The sequence below is a fragment of the Gopherus evgoodei genome, chromosome 6 (assembly GCF_007399415.2).
Source record: "Gopherus evgoodei ecotype Sinaloan lineage chromosome 6, rGopEvg1_v1.p, whole genome shotgun sequence".
NCBI lineage: Eukaryota > Metazoa > Chordata > Testudines > Testudinidae > Gopherus > Gopherus evgoodei.
In genome coordinates this window covers 113,418,549-113,438,021 of record NC_044327.1, presented here as the reverse complement: position 1 = coordinate 113,438,021, position 19,473 = coordinate 113,418,549, and the positions used below count along the sequence as shown (strand labels likewise).

At 50.9% G+C, this 19,473-nt stretch overlaps 1 protein-coding gene across 2 annotated transcripts in view; it reads left to right on the top strand.

The window, feature by feature from the left end:
* The first annotated feature begins 9,315 nt into the window (after positions 1-9,315).
* LOC115653287 (syntaxin-binding protein 2-like) overlaps positions 9,316-19,473 on the top strand; it is a 31,372-nt gene continuing 21,214 nt past the window's right edge. For both annotated transcript variants that reach the window (XM_030566343.1, XM_030566342.1), the window contains exons 1-2: positions 9,316-9,790; positions 15,297-15,384. In XM_030566343.1, the coding sequence (XP_030422203.1) occupies positions 9,743-9,790; positions 15,297-15,384 (136 nt within the window). In that variant the 5' untranslated portion in view covers positions 9,316-9,742. The remainder of the gene's footprint in view (positions 9,791-15,296; positions 15,385-19,473) is intronic.

Here is a 19,473-nt window from a genome sequence, read left to right as displayed (position 1 = left end):
TTGGGGTGGTTACTTCTGATCCCACTCCTCGCTGGTCCTGTAATCTAAGAATCTCTGTTATAATATCGGCCAAGGGGGCCTTTTCCCATTTTTGTCTATCTCCTCCCACTTGTAATAATAACTTGCATGCCAGGCGGCGCACATCAGCGATGGGTTTTTCCGGCTGTCAACTGTTTTCGGCTGACTGAGATCTTTGAAGGTCTGGGTACAGCCGACCCCTAGACTGGTTATTCCCCCTTCCCCTGAATTTGACTTTTGAGTGCCCTCCACAGGATCCTGCAAATCCCTTTGTGCCACTTTCATTTGAATAGGTGACCGTTGGCTCCCCTGCCGCCACGTACGCCACCCTTTCCTTTTTAATATTGGGTTTGGGTCCGGCGTGGGTAGTTATCTGTTGTACCATCTCTTTTAATTCTCTTAAGGTGACAGGGTGCCCATCCTGCCAAACGGCAAGCTTGCCTGAGTAATAGGGAAGTAGTGAGGCAGCGCAATCTCTGAGAGATGGTACAGGGAAGGGGATTAAATCTAAATCCGTATTAGCCGGTATGGTTACTATACCGGCCATAATCTGCATTAGGGCCCACCGAGTGAGATAATTTTCAGGATCTTCGTTAGTGTCCTGAGTAGAAGCCATGGCTTGGGCAATAAAATTTCACCTGCCTATCTGTTCTCCAAAGGTGGCCATTAGGGCTAGCTCACTATCATCAGCACCAATTCTTATGCGGTCCAGGGCTGCTCGTATTTCTGGTGCCGCACATATGCCCATAAGGCGATACATTTCTTGAGTGGTGAGTGCTTCTCTCCCTGCCAACAGGATGGCATTGGTACACCATCGGGAAAAGGTTTCTCTATTTCGTGTTCCCAAATGATCAGCCATTGCTTTTACGGCTGAGGCTGATGCTGGAACGATAGTGACCTGTTCATTTCCCCCACCGTCTACCGGGGTGCTCACAGTGCACCGTTCTATGGCTGCTACCGGAGCCGCAAGACCCTCTTGTGGGTCATGCCAGATATCTCTCTGTCCAATTTCTCAGGGGTCCCAAATATCTGTGTCCCAATCCGATTGTATTTTACATTCGGTTGGGTTCCATTCTCCTGATGTGACAGCCGCTACTTGGCGGGTTGCAAAACCTAATTTGTGTTTCAACTGCTTAATAATAGAATCGCAGTGGGTATGGTTTCCTGAGGCTTTGCCCTGTTCTAATGTTAATTTCTTAACCATGCCTTGTAGGATTTGGTTTTCTTTAATCAAAGCCTGATTTTCTTTTTCTAATTCTGTGAAGGCTGTAATTTGGTCCGTCAGGAATCGTTCTTTACTTTTACTTTCCTGTAACGCTTGTTTTATTATTTCCATTTGGTTGTGAGAATTTGTTGCCATCACTTTCCAATTTTCCACCCCTTTTTCTAATTGGGATATTTTTTCTGTTAAAAATATTTTTTCCTCTTTACAGGCTGTTAGTCGGAGGTAGCTGTTATTACAAGCCTCCCATAGCAGCCAGATTCCTGCGGCATCTCTTTTTGCAGCAGTTAGGGGTTTGCGTATGAGGATATATTAGGCCAATCTATCCTCTAGGTCCGAAATGGTGCAGGTATCTGCAAGGGCTTGTTCAGTCCAAGGACTGTGCCCATATCTTTGAAGGATTTGTTGAAAAGGCGTTCTCTCTTTAATAAAAGGTGAGGTAGAAGCTACTTTTGACTTCATTTCTTCCTCTAGGACTGTTTTCCCTTGCCTTTTCTTAAACATTTTTAGTTTTGTTCAGTGAGCAGCACTGTCTGGTCCCTGAGACCCTCTCGTTGCCCCTGATTTTTCTTTCTTTTCCTGCTACCTATCCTGAGGCCAGCAGGTTTGGTTAACAATTTTATGTTTCCTGCTACCTATCCGGAGGCCAGCAGGTTTGGTTAACAATTTTATGAGCTCTTTATTTTCCTGCTACCCACTCGGGGGCCAGCAGGTTTTGGTTAACCAAGAATAGAACCGTGCTCTGTGTGTGTGTGTGTGTGTGTGTGTATATATATATCTATATATATATATATAGATATAGATATATATACATAAATAAAGTAATCATAGGAATAAGTAGCCAAACAACATTGTTTGCTGTTATCTTTTATTTTATTATGTTATTGACAATAAATGTGACAAATGTCTTGTCCCCTTTAATAAGATCCTGCTGGTTTTTACTGGTCTAATATAATTGGTATAACACACACACGCACAAGCGCACACATACATGCACACACACAGAGCCAGACCTGCTACACAGACACACACGCACATGTGTGCACACAGACTCAGACCTGCTAGACACACAAACACATGCACATGCACAAACAGAGCCAGACCTGCTACACATACACAAAGACACGCACGCACACACACACACGGAGCCAGACCTGCTACACACACAGAGCCAGACCTGCTACACCCACACACACACACACACACACACGCACACAGAGCCAGACCAGCTGCACACACGCGCAGACACACATACACACAAAGAGCCACACCTGCTTGACACACACACATGCACAGAACCAGACCTGCTACATACACACACACACAAAACCAGACCATCTACACCCACACACACACAGAGCCAGACCTGCAACACACACACACACGTACACAAAGGTGCACACACACAGAGCCAGACCAGCTAAACACACACGCACACGTGCACACATGTGCACACAGAGCCAGACCTGTTACACACGCACGTGCACACATGCACACACACACACCGTCAGACCTGCTAGACACACAAGCACACGCATGCATGCATGCGCACAGATCCGGATCTGCTACACACACACACACACACACACATACACAGAGCCGGATCTGCTATACACACGCGCGTGCACACAGACACAGAACCAGACCTGCTACACACACACGCACACAGAAGATCTCCTACACACGTGTGCACACACGTGCATACACAAACACAGAGCCAGACTTGCTACACGTACACACACATACGGAGCTAGACCTGCTAAACACAAACACTCACACACACACGTGCACACACACACAGAGGGACAGACCTGCTATACACACCCATGCAAGCACGTGCACACACACACACACACACACGGAGCCAGACCTGCTACACACACACCCAATGAGCCAGACCTCCTGCACACATGTGCACGCACAGAATCACAGAGCCAGACTTGCTACACGCACACACACATGGAGTCAGACCTGCTAAACACACACTCACGCGCACACACGTACACACACACACACATACACAGAGCCCTACCTACTACACACACACGTACACATGCTCACACACACCCAGAGCCAGACCTGCTACACACACACGTGCATACACACACACAGAAAGAGCCAGACTTGCAACACACATGCGCGCGCACACACACTCCCCCGCATGGATTCACCATAGAGGTGGCTACATCTTAGCACAGCCAGACCTGCTACACACACACACAGCGCCAGACCTGCTACACACACACACACGTGCATACACACACACAGAAACAGCCAGACCTGCTACACACACATGCGCACGCACACACACACACAGAGCCAGACCTGCTAAACACACACACACACACACACACACAGAGCAAGTCCTGCTACACACACAGCCAGTCCTGCAACACACACACAATGCACACAAACACACACATGGAGCCAGACCTGCTACACACATACACACGCAAACACGAGTACACACACACAAACACACAAAGCCAGACCTGCTACACATATGCATGCACACGCGCACACAGACAGTCACACAGCCAGAACTGCTACACACACGCACAGACTGTCACATGCGCAGACACACACACACACAGAGCCAGACCTGCTACACACACGTACAGTGCCAGACCTGAAACTCTCACACACACACACACGCAGACAGACAGACCAAGACCTACTACACATACACACACATGCACTCACACACACACATGCAGAGTGCCGGGCCTGCTACACACACGCTTGTGCGCACACAAACGCACACACTCAGAGCCAGACCTGCTAAACACACACACGTGCACACACATAGAGCTAGCCCTACTACACACACACACAAGCGCGCACACACGCACGCACACACAGAGCCAGATCTGCTACACACACACAGACTGCACACACACAAACAAACACACAGCCAGACCTGCTACTCACACTCTCACACACACATACGTGGACACATGCACACACAGAGCCAGACCAGCTGCACACAACACGCGCGCACACACATACATATAGAGAGCCACACCTGCTTGACACACACACGTACACAGAACCAGACCTGCTACACACACACACGCGCATATACAGAAAACCAGACCGTCTACATACATACACACACACAGAGCCAGACCTGCAACACACACACGCATACACAGGCACACACACAGAGCAAGACCTGCTACACATACACACACACACGCATACACACGCACACACAGAGCCAGACCTGATACACAGACACATGCACACACGTACACACACACACAGTCAGACCTGCTAGACACACAAGCACACGCACATGCGCAAACACACACACAGAGCCAGACCTGCTACACACACACACACACACACACACACAGAGCCAGACCTGATACACAGACACATGCACACACGTGCACACACAGAGTCAGACCTACTAGACACACAAACACGTGCACACACACAGAGAGCCAGACCTGCCACACACACACACGTGCACACACGCACAGAGCCAGACCTGCCACACACACACACATGCGCACAAACACACAGAGCCAGACCTGCTACACACACACACACACAGGCACAGAGCCAGACCTGGTACACACACGCACACACGTGCACACACACACAGAGTCAGACCTACTAGACACACAAACACGCGCACGCACACAGAGAGCCAGACCTGCCACACACACACACGCACACACACAGAGCCAGACCTGCCACACACACACACACGCACACAGACAGAGCCAGACCTGCCACACACACACACATGCGCACACACACACACAGAGCCAGAACTGCTACACACACACACATGCTTTCACACACGCATACATGGAGCCACACCTGCTACAAAACACGCACACACATTCACACACAGAGCCAGACCTGCTACACACACACACACACAGCCAGACCTGCTACACAGACATGCGCACACACACACAGAACCAGACCTGCTACGAACACGCATGCAAGTGCACACACACACACACACAGCCAGACCTGCTACACACATACATGCTCACGCACGCGCACACAGACAGCACCAGACCTGCAACACACACACGCACATACACGGACACACACACATAGCTAGACCTGCTACACACACACAGACACATGCGCACACACACACGAGTGCGCACACACGTGGACACAGAGAAACACAGAGCCAGACCTGCTAGACACAGATACACACGCAGCCAAACCTGCTAAACACACACACTCGCACACACACATGCGCGCACACACACAGACAGACCTGCTACACAGAGTCAGACCTGCTACACACACACGCACAGCGCCAGACCTGCAACACACACACAAGCACACGCACACAGAGCTAGACTGCTACACACACACGCTCACATACATGCACACAGAGCCAGACCTGCTACACACACACCTGCACACAAAGAGCCAGACCTGCTACACAAACACACACACACAGCCAGACCTGCTAAACACAAACACACGCGCACGCACACCTGTTACACACACACAGACATGCACATACACACACACAGAGCCTGACCTGCTACCTATGTGCACGCACAGGTGCACACACACCCGTTACACACACACAGACATGCACACACACACATAGAGCCTGACCTGCTACCCACGCACACACACATGGATCCAGCCCTGCTAAATACACACATGCACAGACACACAAACACACACAGAGCCAGACCTCCTACCCACACACATGCACACACACACAGAGCCAGACATGCTACACACACACAGACGCTCGCACACACACACAGAGCCAGCCAGACCTACTACACACACACACACACACACACAGAGTGCCAGACCTGCTAAACACCCATGAGCGGGCACACAGGTGCACACACATACACAGTGCCAGACCTGCTTCACACACACACACACACACACGGAACCAGACCTGCTACGCACGCACACACACACACAGGCACAGAGCCAGACCTGCTACACACACACACAGAGCCAGACCTGCAAAACACACTGCACGCACACACGCACACACACAAACAGAGCCAGACCTGCTAGACACATGCGCATACACACACATAGAAAGAGCCAGACCTGCAACACACACGTGCGCGCGCACACACACACACAACATGGATTCACCCCAGAGGTGGCTACATCTTAGCACAGGGGCATCAACTCCTCACGGAGACCAATTGTCATGGGGCTTGGGATCCTTCTGGCCCCATGCTGCACTCAGAGTGACCTCCTCATCCCGGGCCAGCTGGAGAAAAGAAAAGGGTCCAGCCAACTCTCCCGTTACCAGCTGGGAACCAATGATCCCCCAAATATGGGGAGGCCTCCAGCTCTGATGTGTATTAAAGATGTGGCTGGTCACTTTCATCAGCAAACATTTGAACAGAGATAAAGGGGGGAAGAAGTGGTTCTCAAAGGAGAGGGGAAAGATCAACACAGGAAATTTAACCCCCTGCCACCTCCAGGATGGAGAATGATTCAGGGCAACAGCTTTCCCCCAAGCAAGGAGAAGTTGCTGGGATTGAGAAACACAGGGAACAGCCCCAAACATGAAAGGATTTTTAATTGACATTTGAAAATAACATAGACATGAAAGAGACAGGCTGGAAATCTGAGAGATTTTGGCTCTATTTTTGCAATTAATAGAGAGAAAAGTGGAAAATCAAAGGGATTTTACATCAGATATGCAGTAAAATCTCAGTGTTTCACATCAATGTTAAATGAAGAGAGAGGAAATGGGCACCATTTGCAAACATTTTATATCCATGTTTAAGAAGCTGAGGAAAGGTGTAAATCTGAGATTTTCTTGCTATTTTATAATTAGAGAGAGAAGGGGAAAACTCAGGGCAGATTCAATTAGAAACAAACAAGTAGAGAGAAGTGGGGCAAACGTTTAGGGTATTTAGGGGCAGAACTAGAGAGAATTTGCACTGGGGTGAGAGGCAAGTGGCACAAACAGGGACAGGATCCAATCAACTCCCCTCCCCCTTCACCTCCCCCCCGGGAATTTCCTGGCTGCCCAGAGACAGTTCAAATCCCGCCCCCTCCCTCCGCGTGCCACTGGCCTCCCCTCCCCACCCAACACCCCCCTCCCCACAGCGCCCCCCCGCCGGGCCCCGGGCTCCCCCCCACATCCCAGCGGGGGCGGGGCTGATCCTGCTGCAGCTCGACTGGGGCTGAGGCGGCTCCGAGGCTGCTCCTAGGTCCCCGGGGCAGTCACTTTCCCGCCCCTCCCCCGCACAGACCCGGGCAGCAGCAGCGGCTCAGCCCAGGCCCGGCTCACACTGAGGCCAGGTCCACACTACAGCGTTAAATCGATTTAACGCTGTAACCGTCCACACTACAAGGCACTTAAAAACGATTTTAAGGGGTCTTAAAATCGATTTCTGTACTCCAGCTAAACGAAAGGAGTAACCCTAAAATCGATATTACTAAATCGATTTAGGGTTAGTGTGGACGGATATCGAAGTTATTGGTCCTATTCTCTTACTGAGCTACCCAGAGTGCACCACTCCGGAAATCGATGGTTCCCTGGGATCATGGACGCACACCACCGAAGTAATGTGCCCTAGTGTGGACGCGTAAAATCGATTTTATAAAACCTGTTTTATAAAATCGATTTTACTAATATCGATTTAAAGCTGTAGTGTGGACGTAGGCTGAGGAGGCAACAACAGCAGCTTTGTTCTCTCGCCCCCCGTGGGGCTGGTACGGAGCATGCGCGATTTCACACGCTGAACCCTCCCTTCCCTGGGTTGGAGAGGGCGGAAGTGCCCCCAGGGCAGGCTGGGAGATGTAGTTGCTGTCTCTCCAAGAACGGAAGTGACGTCATGTGGAGGCGTTGGTTGTTGCGGCTCGGTCTGGCACGCGCAGGGCTGGGGAAGAGTTTGTGCCGTTGGAGCTGTGCGCATGCGCAGATCGCGGCTGGAGAGCCCTTCCTTAACACCCCCGCCCGTGCCCGCCCCGCCCCGTCCCCCTGCTTCCGCTGCAGCCCCCCCCCGGGCTCTGCCCGCCCTGCTGCGGAGCTGCAGCCTCCAGGACCCGGAGGAGCTCCGGGGGCGGGGCCGGGCGGTGACTCTGCCCTAGTGTCGGGGGGGGGACCCGGCATCTCGCAGCGCCGGGATCTGCTCCGGGGGGAGGGGGACAGCGCCCGGGGGGGGCTCGGAGCTGCTGTCCCTGCAGGAGCCCTGCGTGGGGCCGGGCAGGGGCTGGCGGGGTTGTGAGACCGGCTGGGGGGGCTGGGAAATGTCTGTGCAGCCCGGACATGGCCGAGGGGGGGAAGAGCAGGTGACCCCCGAGGAGCGGGGAGAGAAAGGGGGGAGCTGAGATCCCCTCAGATTTACCGCTGCCCCCTCCCCTGGGGACCCCCTCCTCTCCTGTCCTGCCCCCTTTCTCCCTAGAGAGCAACGAGCAGCACCCAGGGTGACCCCCCCTTCCCTCAAATCCCTGAGAAGTTCCCTGTTCCCCTCCCCTGATTGTGCCCCATTTTCTTTCCCCTTTGCCAATGGCCAGTTCAAATCTCAGGTTTGGGGTGTTTCCCCCCATTTTCACCTGCAGTAATTTGTCTTTGTGTAGGTGGGAAATCGTTCCCCCGAGTGATTTCTGAACTGGGCAGAGGATAAATGGGCAGAGGCTTGGGGGCCCTGAGACAGGGACACCTCTGGGCTGGGGGCGGGGGGGCCTCTCTGCTGACAACAGGATGTGGGAAGGCCCAGGAAGGGGAGAGAGGAGCAAGTGTCCCCCATGGAGAGGGCCCAGCGACTTCCCCTCCCGTCCCTGCCTTCCCCACCCTGCCCAACCCAGCAGCCCCCGCCCCCCTCCACACACACCCCCTCCCACAAATGCGAGTCCGGGGGTAGGCAACCTATGGCACCTGTGCTGAATTTCAGTGGCACTCACACTGCCTGGGTCCTGGCCACTGTTCTGAGGGGCTCTGCATTTTAATTTAATTTTAAATGAAGTCTCTTAAACATTTTAAAAACCTTATTTACTTTATATGCAACAGTAGTTTAGTTATATATTATAGACTTATATAAAAAGACTGTCTAAAAACATGAAAATGTGTTACTGGCAAGCAAAACCTTACATTAGAGTGAATAAATGAAGACTCGGCACAGCACTTCTGAAAGGTTGCCGACCCCTGTGCTAGTCATATTCCCAGACCCCACTGCCAGCCCATCCCCACAGCCAGTGACCTCACTCCAGCCCCAGTCCTCTCCTTTGTGAAGGCCACATCACCCAGAGCTCCCTGCTGTCCATGTGAACGTGAGGCAAGAAGAATCCATCCCATTCTGTTGTTGATTCAATATCCCTGTATAATCCCCTCCAATTTCCTCTCTTTTCTCTTGAGTGGTTGAATGGTGACATAAAATCTCCCCACATGATGCTTGTCACTTATATTGGCAAATATTTAGTTTGTGCCCCATTTTCTCCTCATTTCTGAAATACTGATATTGAATTCTCAAAAATCTTCCCAGTTTTCTCTCCAGGTGTCTGAATGAGACCAGGGCTCCTATGGTACTGAGCATGGCCCTGTTCTGCCAGGCGCTGCAGAGACCCCAGGTGAGATCAGACCCCACATTGTGCCAGGTAAAACAGACCTGGACCGAGATCATGGCCCCCCTTGTGCCAGGCAGTGCATGACTGTGACCCAAAGTGATGCATCCATTGTGCTGGGCACTAAAGAGACCTTGATTGAGATCTGTGTCCCCATTGGGTCTGGCATTGCACTGACCCTGACTGAGATAATGCCCCACCACTGTACTAGGCACGGCACAGACCCTGACAGAGCTCCTGCCCCCACATTTTGCCAGATGCTTCAGGGACCCCAAACAAAATCAGGGTTCCTGTAATGCCGGGAGTTGCAGAATCACCAACTGAGGTCAGGCAAAGGGGTTGTTTAATTGCAGTGTAGATAGACAATCAATCATAGACAATTAGGGTTAGAAGGGACCTCAGGAGGTCATCTAGTCCAACCCCCTGCTCCAAGCAGGACCATCCCCAGATTTTTACCCCAGTTCCCTTAATGGCCCCCTCAGGGATTGAACTCACAACCCTGGGTTTAGTAGGCCAATGCTCAAACCCCTGAGCTATCCCTCCCCCTATGTCTGGGCTCAGGCTGGAGCCAGGCTGTAGGACTCTGTGAGGTGGGAGGGTGCCAGACCTTGGGCTGCAGTTCCAGTGGGAACATTGACACCACAATTAAACAGCCCCACAGCCTGAACCGTGTGAGTCAGCGGGCACGGGTCAGCCGCCGGTGTCTAACTGCAGTGTCGACATGCCCACAGGGACAGAGAGGCCTTGCCACAAAAAGCTCACAGGCTAAATAGGCCAATGGTGGGAGGCGACTCTCCATTTTACAGATGGGGAAGCTGAAGCTCAGAGAGCTGAAGTAATTTGCTTCTTTGCATGGAGAATCTGGGGCAAAACTGGGAACCTAACCCAGATTGTTTGAATTCTTGCCTCTCCCTTTAACCCCAAGCCCAGCGTGTGTGTGTACAGTGTTGTTTTGGTCTGTGTTTTCCTTGCATTGGCTTCCAAGGGAGTCTGTGGAATTTCCTTCACTGGAGGTGGTTAAGGCCAGGTTAGAGATACACCAGTCTGGGAATGTCTAGGGATGCTTGGTCCTGCCTCAGCACAGAGGGCTGGAGTAGAGGACCTCTCAAGATCCCTTCCAGGCCTACATTGAAATAATTCTCTTTTGTGCTGTGCCTTGTTCTACACTGAGCTGTTTTGCATGGTGCCATTTGGAACTGGGATTGCACCATGTTGTGTTGCATAGTTTTATGGTGCATTGTTTTGCCTCAGCTTGTTTGGTGCCTGTGTTGTGTTGGTTTGAGTTAAGCTCTTTTCCATTGTGTACTTTGCCCTAGGCTGTGTTATTTTGCACTGTGTTGCTTTCTTTTCCTTTGTATTGTCATTTTATGCTGTGGAGTGTATTTTGTTGTTGTTGTTTTTCTGAATTGCCTGACATTATGTTGTGGTGGTCTTGTTTTTTTTTCTGTATGGTTTGTTTTTATACGTATATATTTCATGGCATCCTAGAAATGTAGAGCTGGACAGGAGCTCAAGCTGTCGTCAAGTCCAGCTCTCTCTACTGAGGCAGAATCAAGTATATGTAGATTATTTCTGACAGAGGTTTGTCCTACCTTCTCTTAAAAACTTCTAGGGAAAGAGACTCCACAGCCACCCTTGTGAGACTATTCCAGAGCTGAACTGCCTTAGCTCTGGTGACACGCACACAGATTTTAGTGGTGATCAGCTCTGGAGAGAGAGGAGACCCCAGTGAGTGGACAGCTGGGTAAAGAGACTAAAGTTGGGAGGAGAAACATTGATGTGTCCAAGGTCACCCAGGCTATCCGTGATGGAGCTAGAAATAGATCCCAGTTCTAGTACCACTGTACTGCTGTTTTGGGCACTGACGGTCTCTGCCACACTGGTGTTTTCAGGCACTGGTGCAAATCCTTAGTATAGACAGAATTTACAGTAGTGCACTCTGACTGGCACCAGTGCACCATGTCCCGGTTTGAAGCTTTGAGGTTGGGGGGGACAGTAATCTTACTGAGGCCTGGGTGTGGCTGACCAGTGCACTCGGTAAGGGAGGGGCAGCAGTGAGTGCTGGAGGTATGAGCCAGGAACACAGCCCCACAGGGCTGGATACTGACTTCTCCTGACCCAGAGAACACACCTAGGCCGTGTGCAGGGATTGCAGCTCTGCCAAAACAGCCTGTGCATCCATGGACAAAGCACCTTTTCCTGCAGCCTAATACCGTGGGGTCTGGGGACCTTTCCAAGCTGCAGGAGATGGGGCACTGGAGTTACTGGGGTCTGTTCCGGGGTCTGTCACTGACCTGCTTGGTGGCCTTGGGGAAGGCACAGCCCCTCTCTGCTTTCCTCTTACTGACTGTGTACTGTAGGATTGTGATCTCTGTGGGACAAGGATGGTCCCACTCTGTCTGTGCAGTGTTCATCACAATGGAGGGGTTGATCTCAGTCAGAGTCTCTGCCATGAGCTGCATTATGCGGCCCTGATCTCCTTCAGTGTCTGTGCAACGCAAAGCACAGTTTATAGACTGACAGACTTTAAGGCCAGAAGGTCGAGGTGTATTTCAGATGAGGTCTCATCAGTGCCTTGTATAACAGCACTAACCCTTTCATGTGTCTACTGGAAATACCTCGCCTGATGCATCCTAGGACTGCATTAACCTATTTCATGGCTGCATTGTATTGGCAGCTCATAATTATCCTGTGATCAACCAATGCACATTGGTCTTTCTCCTCCTCTGTCACTTCAGTTGATAAATTCCCAGCTTATTGCAAAATTATGCACTTGGGGACTAACAACTAGAATTTATGCACTATTAATTTTCATCCCATTTTTATTACTCCAGCTTTCAAGGACATGCAGATTTTCTTGTATGATTTTCCTGCCCTCCTCCGTACTGGCAATCCCTCCCTGCCTTGTGTCCCACTCCCAATTCTTATGCCAAGATCACTAATAAAAGTGTTGAGTAAGATTGGTCTCAAGACTGATCTGAGGAACTCCACTAGTAACCACCCTCCAACCTGACAACTCACCGTTCAATATGACCCCCTTGTAGCCTCCCATTTAACCAATTCTTTATTGACCTTTCGGTTCTCATATTAATCCCCATCTTCTCCAATTTAACGAATAGTTTCCCATGTGGAACTGTATCAAAAACCTTACTGACATCCAGATCATGTTTCTGTGGCATGATGTACCTTTTGTAACACCATGTTTTATTTATTTATAGTGCTGAAGGCTGGGAGGAAGTGTTAGCAATAGGCTGAGAATGGCCACGTGGAGGTTGGGGAGGGGATGGCAGACAGTGGGGAGGTAGGGAGGATGCGGCATTGAAGGGGAATGTGTTTTGTAGGAGTCCATGTCTCTGCTCCCTGTGGCCGTGGTGCATTCTGTACCAAAGCAGCATGTCAGCAGAGCAGATGCACACAGCGTAGCTCTGCCTGGAACATGCAGCGTTCACTGCCAGACGGGCTGGGCGATTTTTCAGGGACCCAGCTTGATATGCCTGGTTGGGGTGGGTTCAGTTAGATGGGGGTCTGGGGCTCTGATAGTTTGCGATGTTCCTTTTTGCATAGTCAGTTCTTTCCATTTATTGTTTTACCCCTACCTATGCCCGATGCCGCTCTCGTCTTAACTTGCTTTGGTTATTTCACTTCCAGTTTTTAAATGGGATCTAAGAATTGCAATGCTGAATGAAAGATAAACAGACCCATTTGAATGTTGGCCCAGAGCTGGTACAACTTTACCTAGTGACGGTCGGCTGTAATGACCGGGTTCCCTATAGCATTTTCTGGTGGGGTGGATAAAGCAACGTCAAAGAGCCAAATGCGCGTTTTAGGGCGAAAGGGCTCGTCAGGTGTTTGCTCTCTAAGGAACATGTCACCGGCCAGGGCTTGCAGTCTTTCAGGAGAGGTGCACTGGATTGTATTTAGGAATCTCAAAATAAAAGGTTAAGATGGCTGGTTCACAATAGCCAATGAAATCTTGCAAACAGTTATACAAATGGACCCTACTGCTGTTAAAACAACATGATATTAATACTAATTCAAAACTGACATTAAAATTATGAGAGAAACGCATGAGAAAGGAACTGACACCTACTTACCATTTCTGAATGCCTAAAATTTTGACACTCCCTCACACCATCTTTTTTTAAAAGCGATGCCCAGCCCAGGATTTGGCTACACTTGCAGTTGTGCAGCGCTGGGAGTTACAGCTGTCTTCGTACAGCTGTGTAGGGAAAGCGCTGCAGTGTGACCACACTGAGAGCTACCAGCGCTGCAGTGTGGCCACATTTGCAGCATTTGCAGCGCTGTTGGGAGTGGTGCATCGTGGGCAGCTATTCCAGCGTTCAAGTGGCTGCAAGGTGCTTTTCAAAAGAGGGGGGTGGATGGGGGAGACAGAGAGAGTGGATTTTTGGAGCTGACACTGTGTCAGTTCCCTGCCTTGCAAGTTCTAAGGACTTGAAGATACACAGCATCAATCTTCAATCATTTTAAAAGTTGCGACCCCTTCCCCCAGCCCTCTCTCATTCACTAAATGCAAGTAGACTTCAGAGCAGATAAGCAGCTGCTCCAACACGGACCCCCCCCCCCGGGCTGCTTCTGTCCTCAAGCAAACATTCCAAAGGGATCCCCCTGCCTCTGCTGGAGTAAACAGGAGCTGTGTTTGTGTTTTAGAGAAGCAGCTCTGGGAGCCCCGAGTTCACAACAAAACAAAGAGAGGCATCCCAACAAAACAGAGTGTTATCTTAAAAGCATTATGGGAAGGTTTTGGAGGTCAGTTACAGTATATTAAGATTAATCACTGTTAACACTGGCACCCCAGCGCTGCAAGAGCAGCGCTATAGTCGTTATTCCCCAGGCAGAGATGGAGTATGGCCAGCGCTGTATCTATTGGGTTTCTGCCCGCCCAGTGCTAAAGGATCCCCCCTCAGCCTAAGGGGAGGATCTACAGGACCTCAGAACCCCACTGATTCCGGGGGACAACTAATAAAAGAACAGAGACAGGAGTGCAGTCAGAGGGTCATAAGAAGGGAGCCTGACGGGGACACCGAGCAGAGAACCCCGGACAGTGCCCACTGCTCCTCGAAGGCGTCAAGGGAGCCATTAGATGCTGCCCAGAGGAACTCCGCCCAGATACGTGAACAGACTAAGGATCAGAAACAAGCCCCACAGTCACAGGAGTCTCCATTGGCCAACCTCCTCTCCCTGGTTGCGTGGATGGCTATTTTAGCCAGGGCGAGGAGGAGGTTGACCAGGAGGTCCCATAACTTTGTGGGCCACAGATAGGGAGTGCATAGAGAAGGAGGTGAGGGGAAAAGTGCAGCCAGAAACGCAACAGGATATTGGTGAGGAGCTGGTATAGGGGCTGCAACCTGGCGCACGCTAAGTATCTGTAGAGATAGATGCTTAGATCTGCAGTCCCAAATCCTAAAAGAGCTCCAGACCCTTACTTCGAGTATCTACAGGGGGGCTGTGAGTGGGGCATCAGGTACTGAGTGTTGGACTCTTGCTCTTTCAGGGGCCGGTGACCTTCGAGGAAGTGGCTGTGTATTTCACCAGGGAAGAGTGGGCTCTGCTGGACCCAAGAGGGGTGTCATGCAGGAGAAGTAGGTAGCTATATATGAGGGGTGGTATGCTGTGCCCCAATTCCCCAGCACGGTGCTAGGGGGCACTGCGCTGGAGGAGTGGGGTGAGGACTCAGTAGGGGGTGCTGTGCTGCAGGGAGGGTGGCGGGGAGCCTGTTGGGGCTGCACTCTGCATCCAGAGCACTAGACAGGGCCTTGCTCTCTGCCCTTGGGGCCACAGCCTTTCCCCACGCTGCAGGGCTGTGCTGAGGGTGCCTGGCAGCCTCGGCAGGTGGGAGTGGCGCTCAGGCAGTGGCTGGGGGTGCAGGGCTTGGGAAAGCGGAGGGTCGATCAATACTGCTCTGTGCTCAGGGTGAGCGGGGGGCCTGAACAAAGCCCCATTGAGGGAGCAAGGAGCCGGCTCGGCCTTCTGCAGCCACACAGCTCAGGGGGCCAGGAGGGGAGATCAAAGGGGGCTGGGCATCTGGCACTTACTTCACTGGGGGCCCATGTTAGAATCCCCAGCATCAGCCCCACAAGCCACACCACAGCTCAGCAGAGCTAGAGCAGGAGTCGGAGCCAGGACAACACGGGGAGGTGGGGGAGATGTGAACTCAGACCGTGGGAAGTGTCAGGGACTCTAACCCAGACAGCAAAGTTCGTTGTCTGACCGCGAGAGAGACAGGCAACACCAGCAAGGTCCGATCAAAAGCTCTTTATTGACAAGTGCACGCATCAATAGAGAGCAGCTCGTCTCCAGAGAGAACCAGCCTGCTCTTTACATCTTAGTATAAGCCTATATAGACAGTTCCGTCGCGTCATAAATTATTCACTGGAGCAACCCACCTCCTTCTTCTAACAACTAGAAACTAGACACCTTTAGTATACATGCATGCCTAAAGTTAGAAATATAGGGGAGTTAAAAACAAACAAAGAACAAAACCAGGGAGCGAAAACAAGGAGGCTGGGAAACTAGGGTTCTTATCAGTTCTTCGAAGGAGCTGCCTGAACACAGCACATCTGGTACTATGCCAGGAATGCAGCTTCTCTCTTATCTTACTTTTTCCCAGTGCTTGTGAGACATGCTGCTGCTTCTCAGGCCATGTCGACATCTAAAATTTTGCAGCGCTGGTTTTTACAGCTGTATTAGTACAGCTGTATAGGGCCAGCGCTGCAGAGTGGCCACACTTACAGCAACCAGCGCTGCAAGTGGTGTTAGATGTGGCCACACTGCAGCGCTGTTGGGCGGCTTCAAGGGGGGTTCGGGGAACGCGAGAGCAAACCGGGAAAGGAGACCAGCTTCGCCGCGATTTGCTCTCGCGTTCCCCGAACCACCCTGCAAACCGCAGGGAAGGAGACCTGCTTGCTCGGGGGTTCGGGGAACGAGAGCGCAAACCGGGAAAGGAGACCAGCTTCGCCGCGGTTTGCTCTCGCGTTCCCCGAACCACCCTGCAAACCGCAGGGAAGGAGACCTGCTTGCTCGGGGGTTCGGGGAACGAGAGAGCAAACCGGGAAAGGAGACCAGCTTCGCCGCGGTTTGCTCTCGCGTTCCCCGAACCACCCTGCAAACCGCAGGGAAGGAGACCTGCTTGCTCCGGGGTTCGGGGAACGAGAGCGCAAACCGGGAAAGGAGACCAGCTTCGCCGCTGTTTGCTCTCGCGTTCCCCGAACCACCCTGCAAACCGCAGGGAAGGAGACCTGCTTGCTCGGGGTTCGGGGAACGTGAGAGCAAACCGGGAAAGGAGACCAGCTTCGCCGCGGTTTGCTCTCGCGTTCCCCGAACCACCCTGCAAACCGCAGGGAAGGAGACCTGCTTGCTCGGGGGTTCGGGAAACGAGAGCGCAAACCGGGAAAGGAGACCAGCTTCGCCGCGGTTTGCTCTCGCGTTCCCCGAACCACCCTGCAAACCGCAGGGAAGGAGACCTGCTTGCTCGGGGTTCGGGGAACGCGAGAGCAAACCGGGAAAGGAGACCAGCTTGATTACCAGAGGCTTCCTCAGGTATGCTGGGATACCTGCTTATTCCACGGAGGTCAAGAAAAGCGCTGGTAAGTGTCTATACTTGATTACCAGCGCTGGATCACCAGCGCTGGATCCTCTACGCCCGAGACAAAACGGGAGTACGGCCAGCGCTACAAACAGGGAGTTGCAGCGCTGGGGGTGCCCTGCAGATGTGTACACCTCCTAAGTTGCAGCGCTGTAACTCCCTCACCAGCGCTGCAACTTTCTGATGTAGACAAGCCCTCAGTGTTTTCCACTCAGGGATTACCCACAAACCTCTGTTAGCCTGGTCAGGTTGGCATACCTGGTTTTGTCTGCTATATCTTTATTCAGGCCTAACAATCTCCCCTTTGTCCCTAGAGGACCATAATGGGACTCTTGGGACACATATCCATCTAACAATTGTACGGGGGAGGCTAGTAAACCATGACCCAAGGTCTGAGTGGAGGTCCTTAAAACTAAAAGTGTGATCAAGAGATATAGCATGGAAAACAACAGCAACATTCTTAATAGCTTGTAAATCTTTGTCAATTAAGCCAGAGTGATTAACAGCAAAGCAACATGTTCCCCCGATGCGAGCACAAGCCCCTCCCTAATTCAGCATTCATGGCATTTAGCACATGTCTATTTTGCAAAGTTACTTCTGCTACTTCATCAGTCTCTCGTTGCAACTTTTGGAAAGCGTCTATTAATGCATTAGCTGTTTTTTTCAAGCTCTGCAGAAATATTTACAACTGCTCTCTTGAGCTTAGCCACCCACAATCCAGGAATGAGTGCATGGACAAAAGAGTGGAATCCTGTTTGTCTGACAACTAAGGGATTGGGGCACTGACTATAAATCAGTTAGGTATACCAAGTGGTCTAATTTCCCAGATGTTTCGGTGAATAATCCAGTCCCATGTGCATCCTCCCCATGGACCCGTCAGGATTTGGTATGTGGAAGCCCACCCCCCCTGGTCCAAATGCTTGGAAGGAGCACTGTAAATGTTTACACTTCCACCCAGAAAATCTTTAGTATATCTCTATGACCACAGATCAGATGGTACTCCTGATGTGTCTGTAAGGGCAGTGGGCCAAGTCTGGTACTCAAGATTACTCCGAATGGCCATCAGCTGGTTATTTAGGAAATCCTGAATCTCCAAACATACTAGATCCCACTGCAATGCCTTCCCAGCCTCAGTGATATTTAATACCATCTTTCCTTGGTGTAGTATTATATTACATTTGTTATTTAACTATTTTCAGGTACTTTTAAAAGGCATTGACATTAATAGCATAGGAGGGGGTTACATTATTAGTCACTGGAATGGTTTCAATACAGGTAAAATTTCCAGTGGCAGAACAAACTCTTCGGGTACTTGTTATTTAAAATCCAATTAGAGAGAGCAATACATGCTGAAGAATTTATCCAGAACACAGGGCACAGCCTGTAGAATAAACCCCAAAATCCAATCAATACTACATTCCCAAGCATGGGTCCCACAAATTTTTTCTGCCAGTGTACAATTCTTTGTTTCTTCACCAGGGTCAGTTCTTAATGTCCTTTCTAGTCAGGAATTCCTGGACTTTAGCAATTTCAGTGGAGTGAGTGTTCCTTCTTCTTCATGGTGCAGCATCATATAGGGCAGAGGTTACTAGCACATAACCCTGTAATGGCTTTGCTTTTTGTAGAAAAATTCAAAGGCACAGTAGATCTGTCAGTGGATAAGGGAGAGGCTACTAGCACTTCACCTTGTACTTTTTCCCTACTGTCCAGAAGGCACAGTGGAGCTAGAAGGTGAAATAGGCTAATCATCAGTAGGAGAATTCTCCCAATGTGGAGGGGTCTTTTTGCAGTGAGAATCTTGGGTCCAAGCAGTCAGTCTTTGGCACTTCACAGCGGTGTTGGTAGTCATCAGGACTTAAGGGCCTTTCCAGCATGGAGCCAAGGCAGTTTTTCGTTGGTGGACCTTTACATCAATCCCGTCTCCTGGTTGTAAGGAGTGGCAGGGCTGCTAGGGTCTTTGGGTAGTGATTTCTTACCTGTCAGAAAAGAAACTTAACACATTTCATTAGTGCCTGGCAGTGTTTTTCAGATCTCATAGCTGCGTGGGCAAATTCAAGCCCTCCTTTTCCTAGTTGTTAACCAAGTC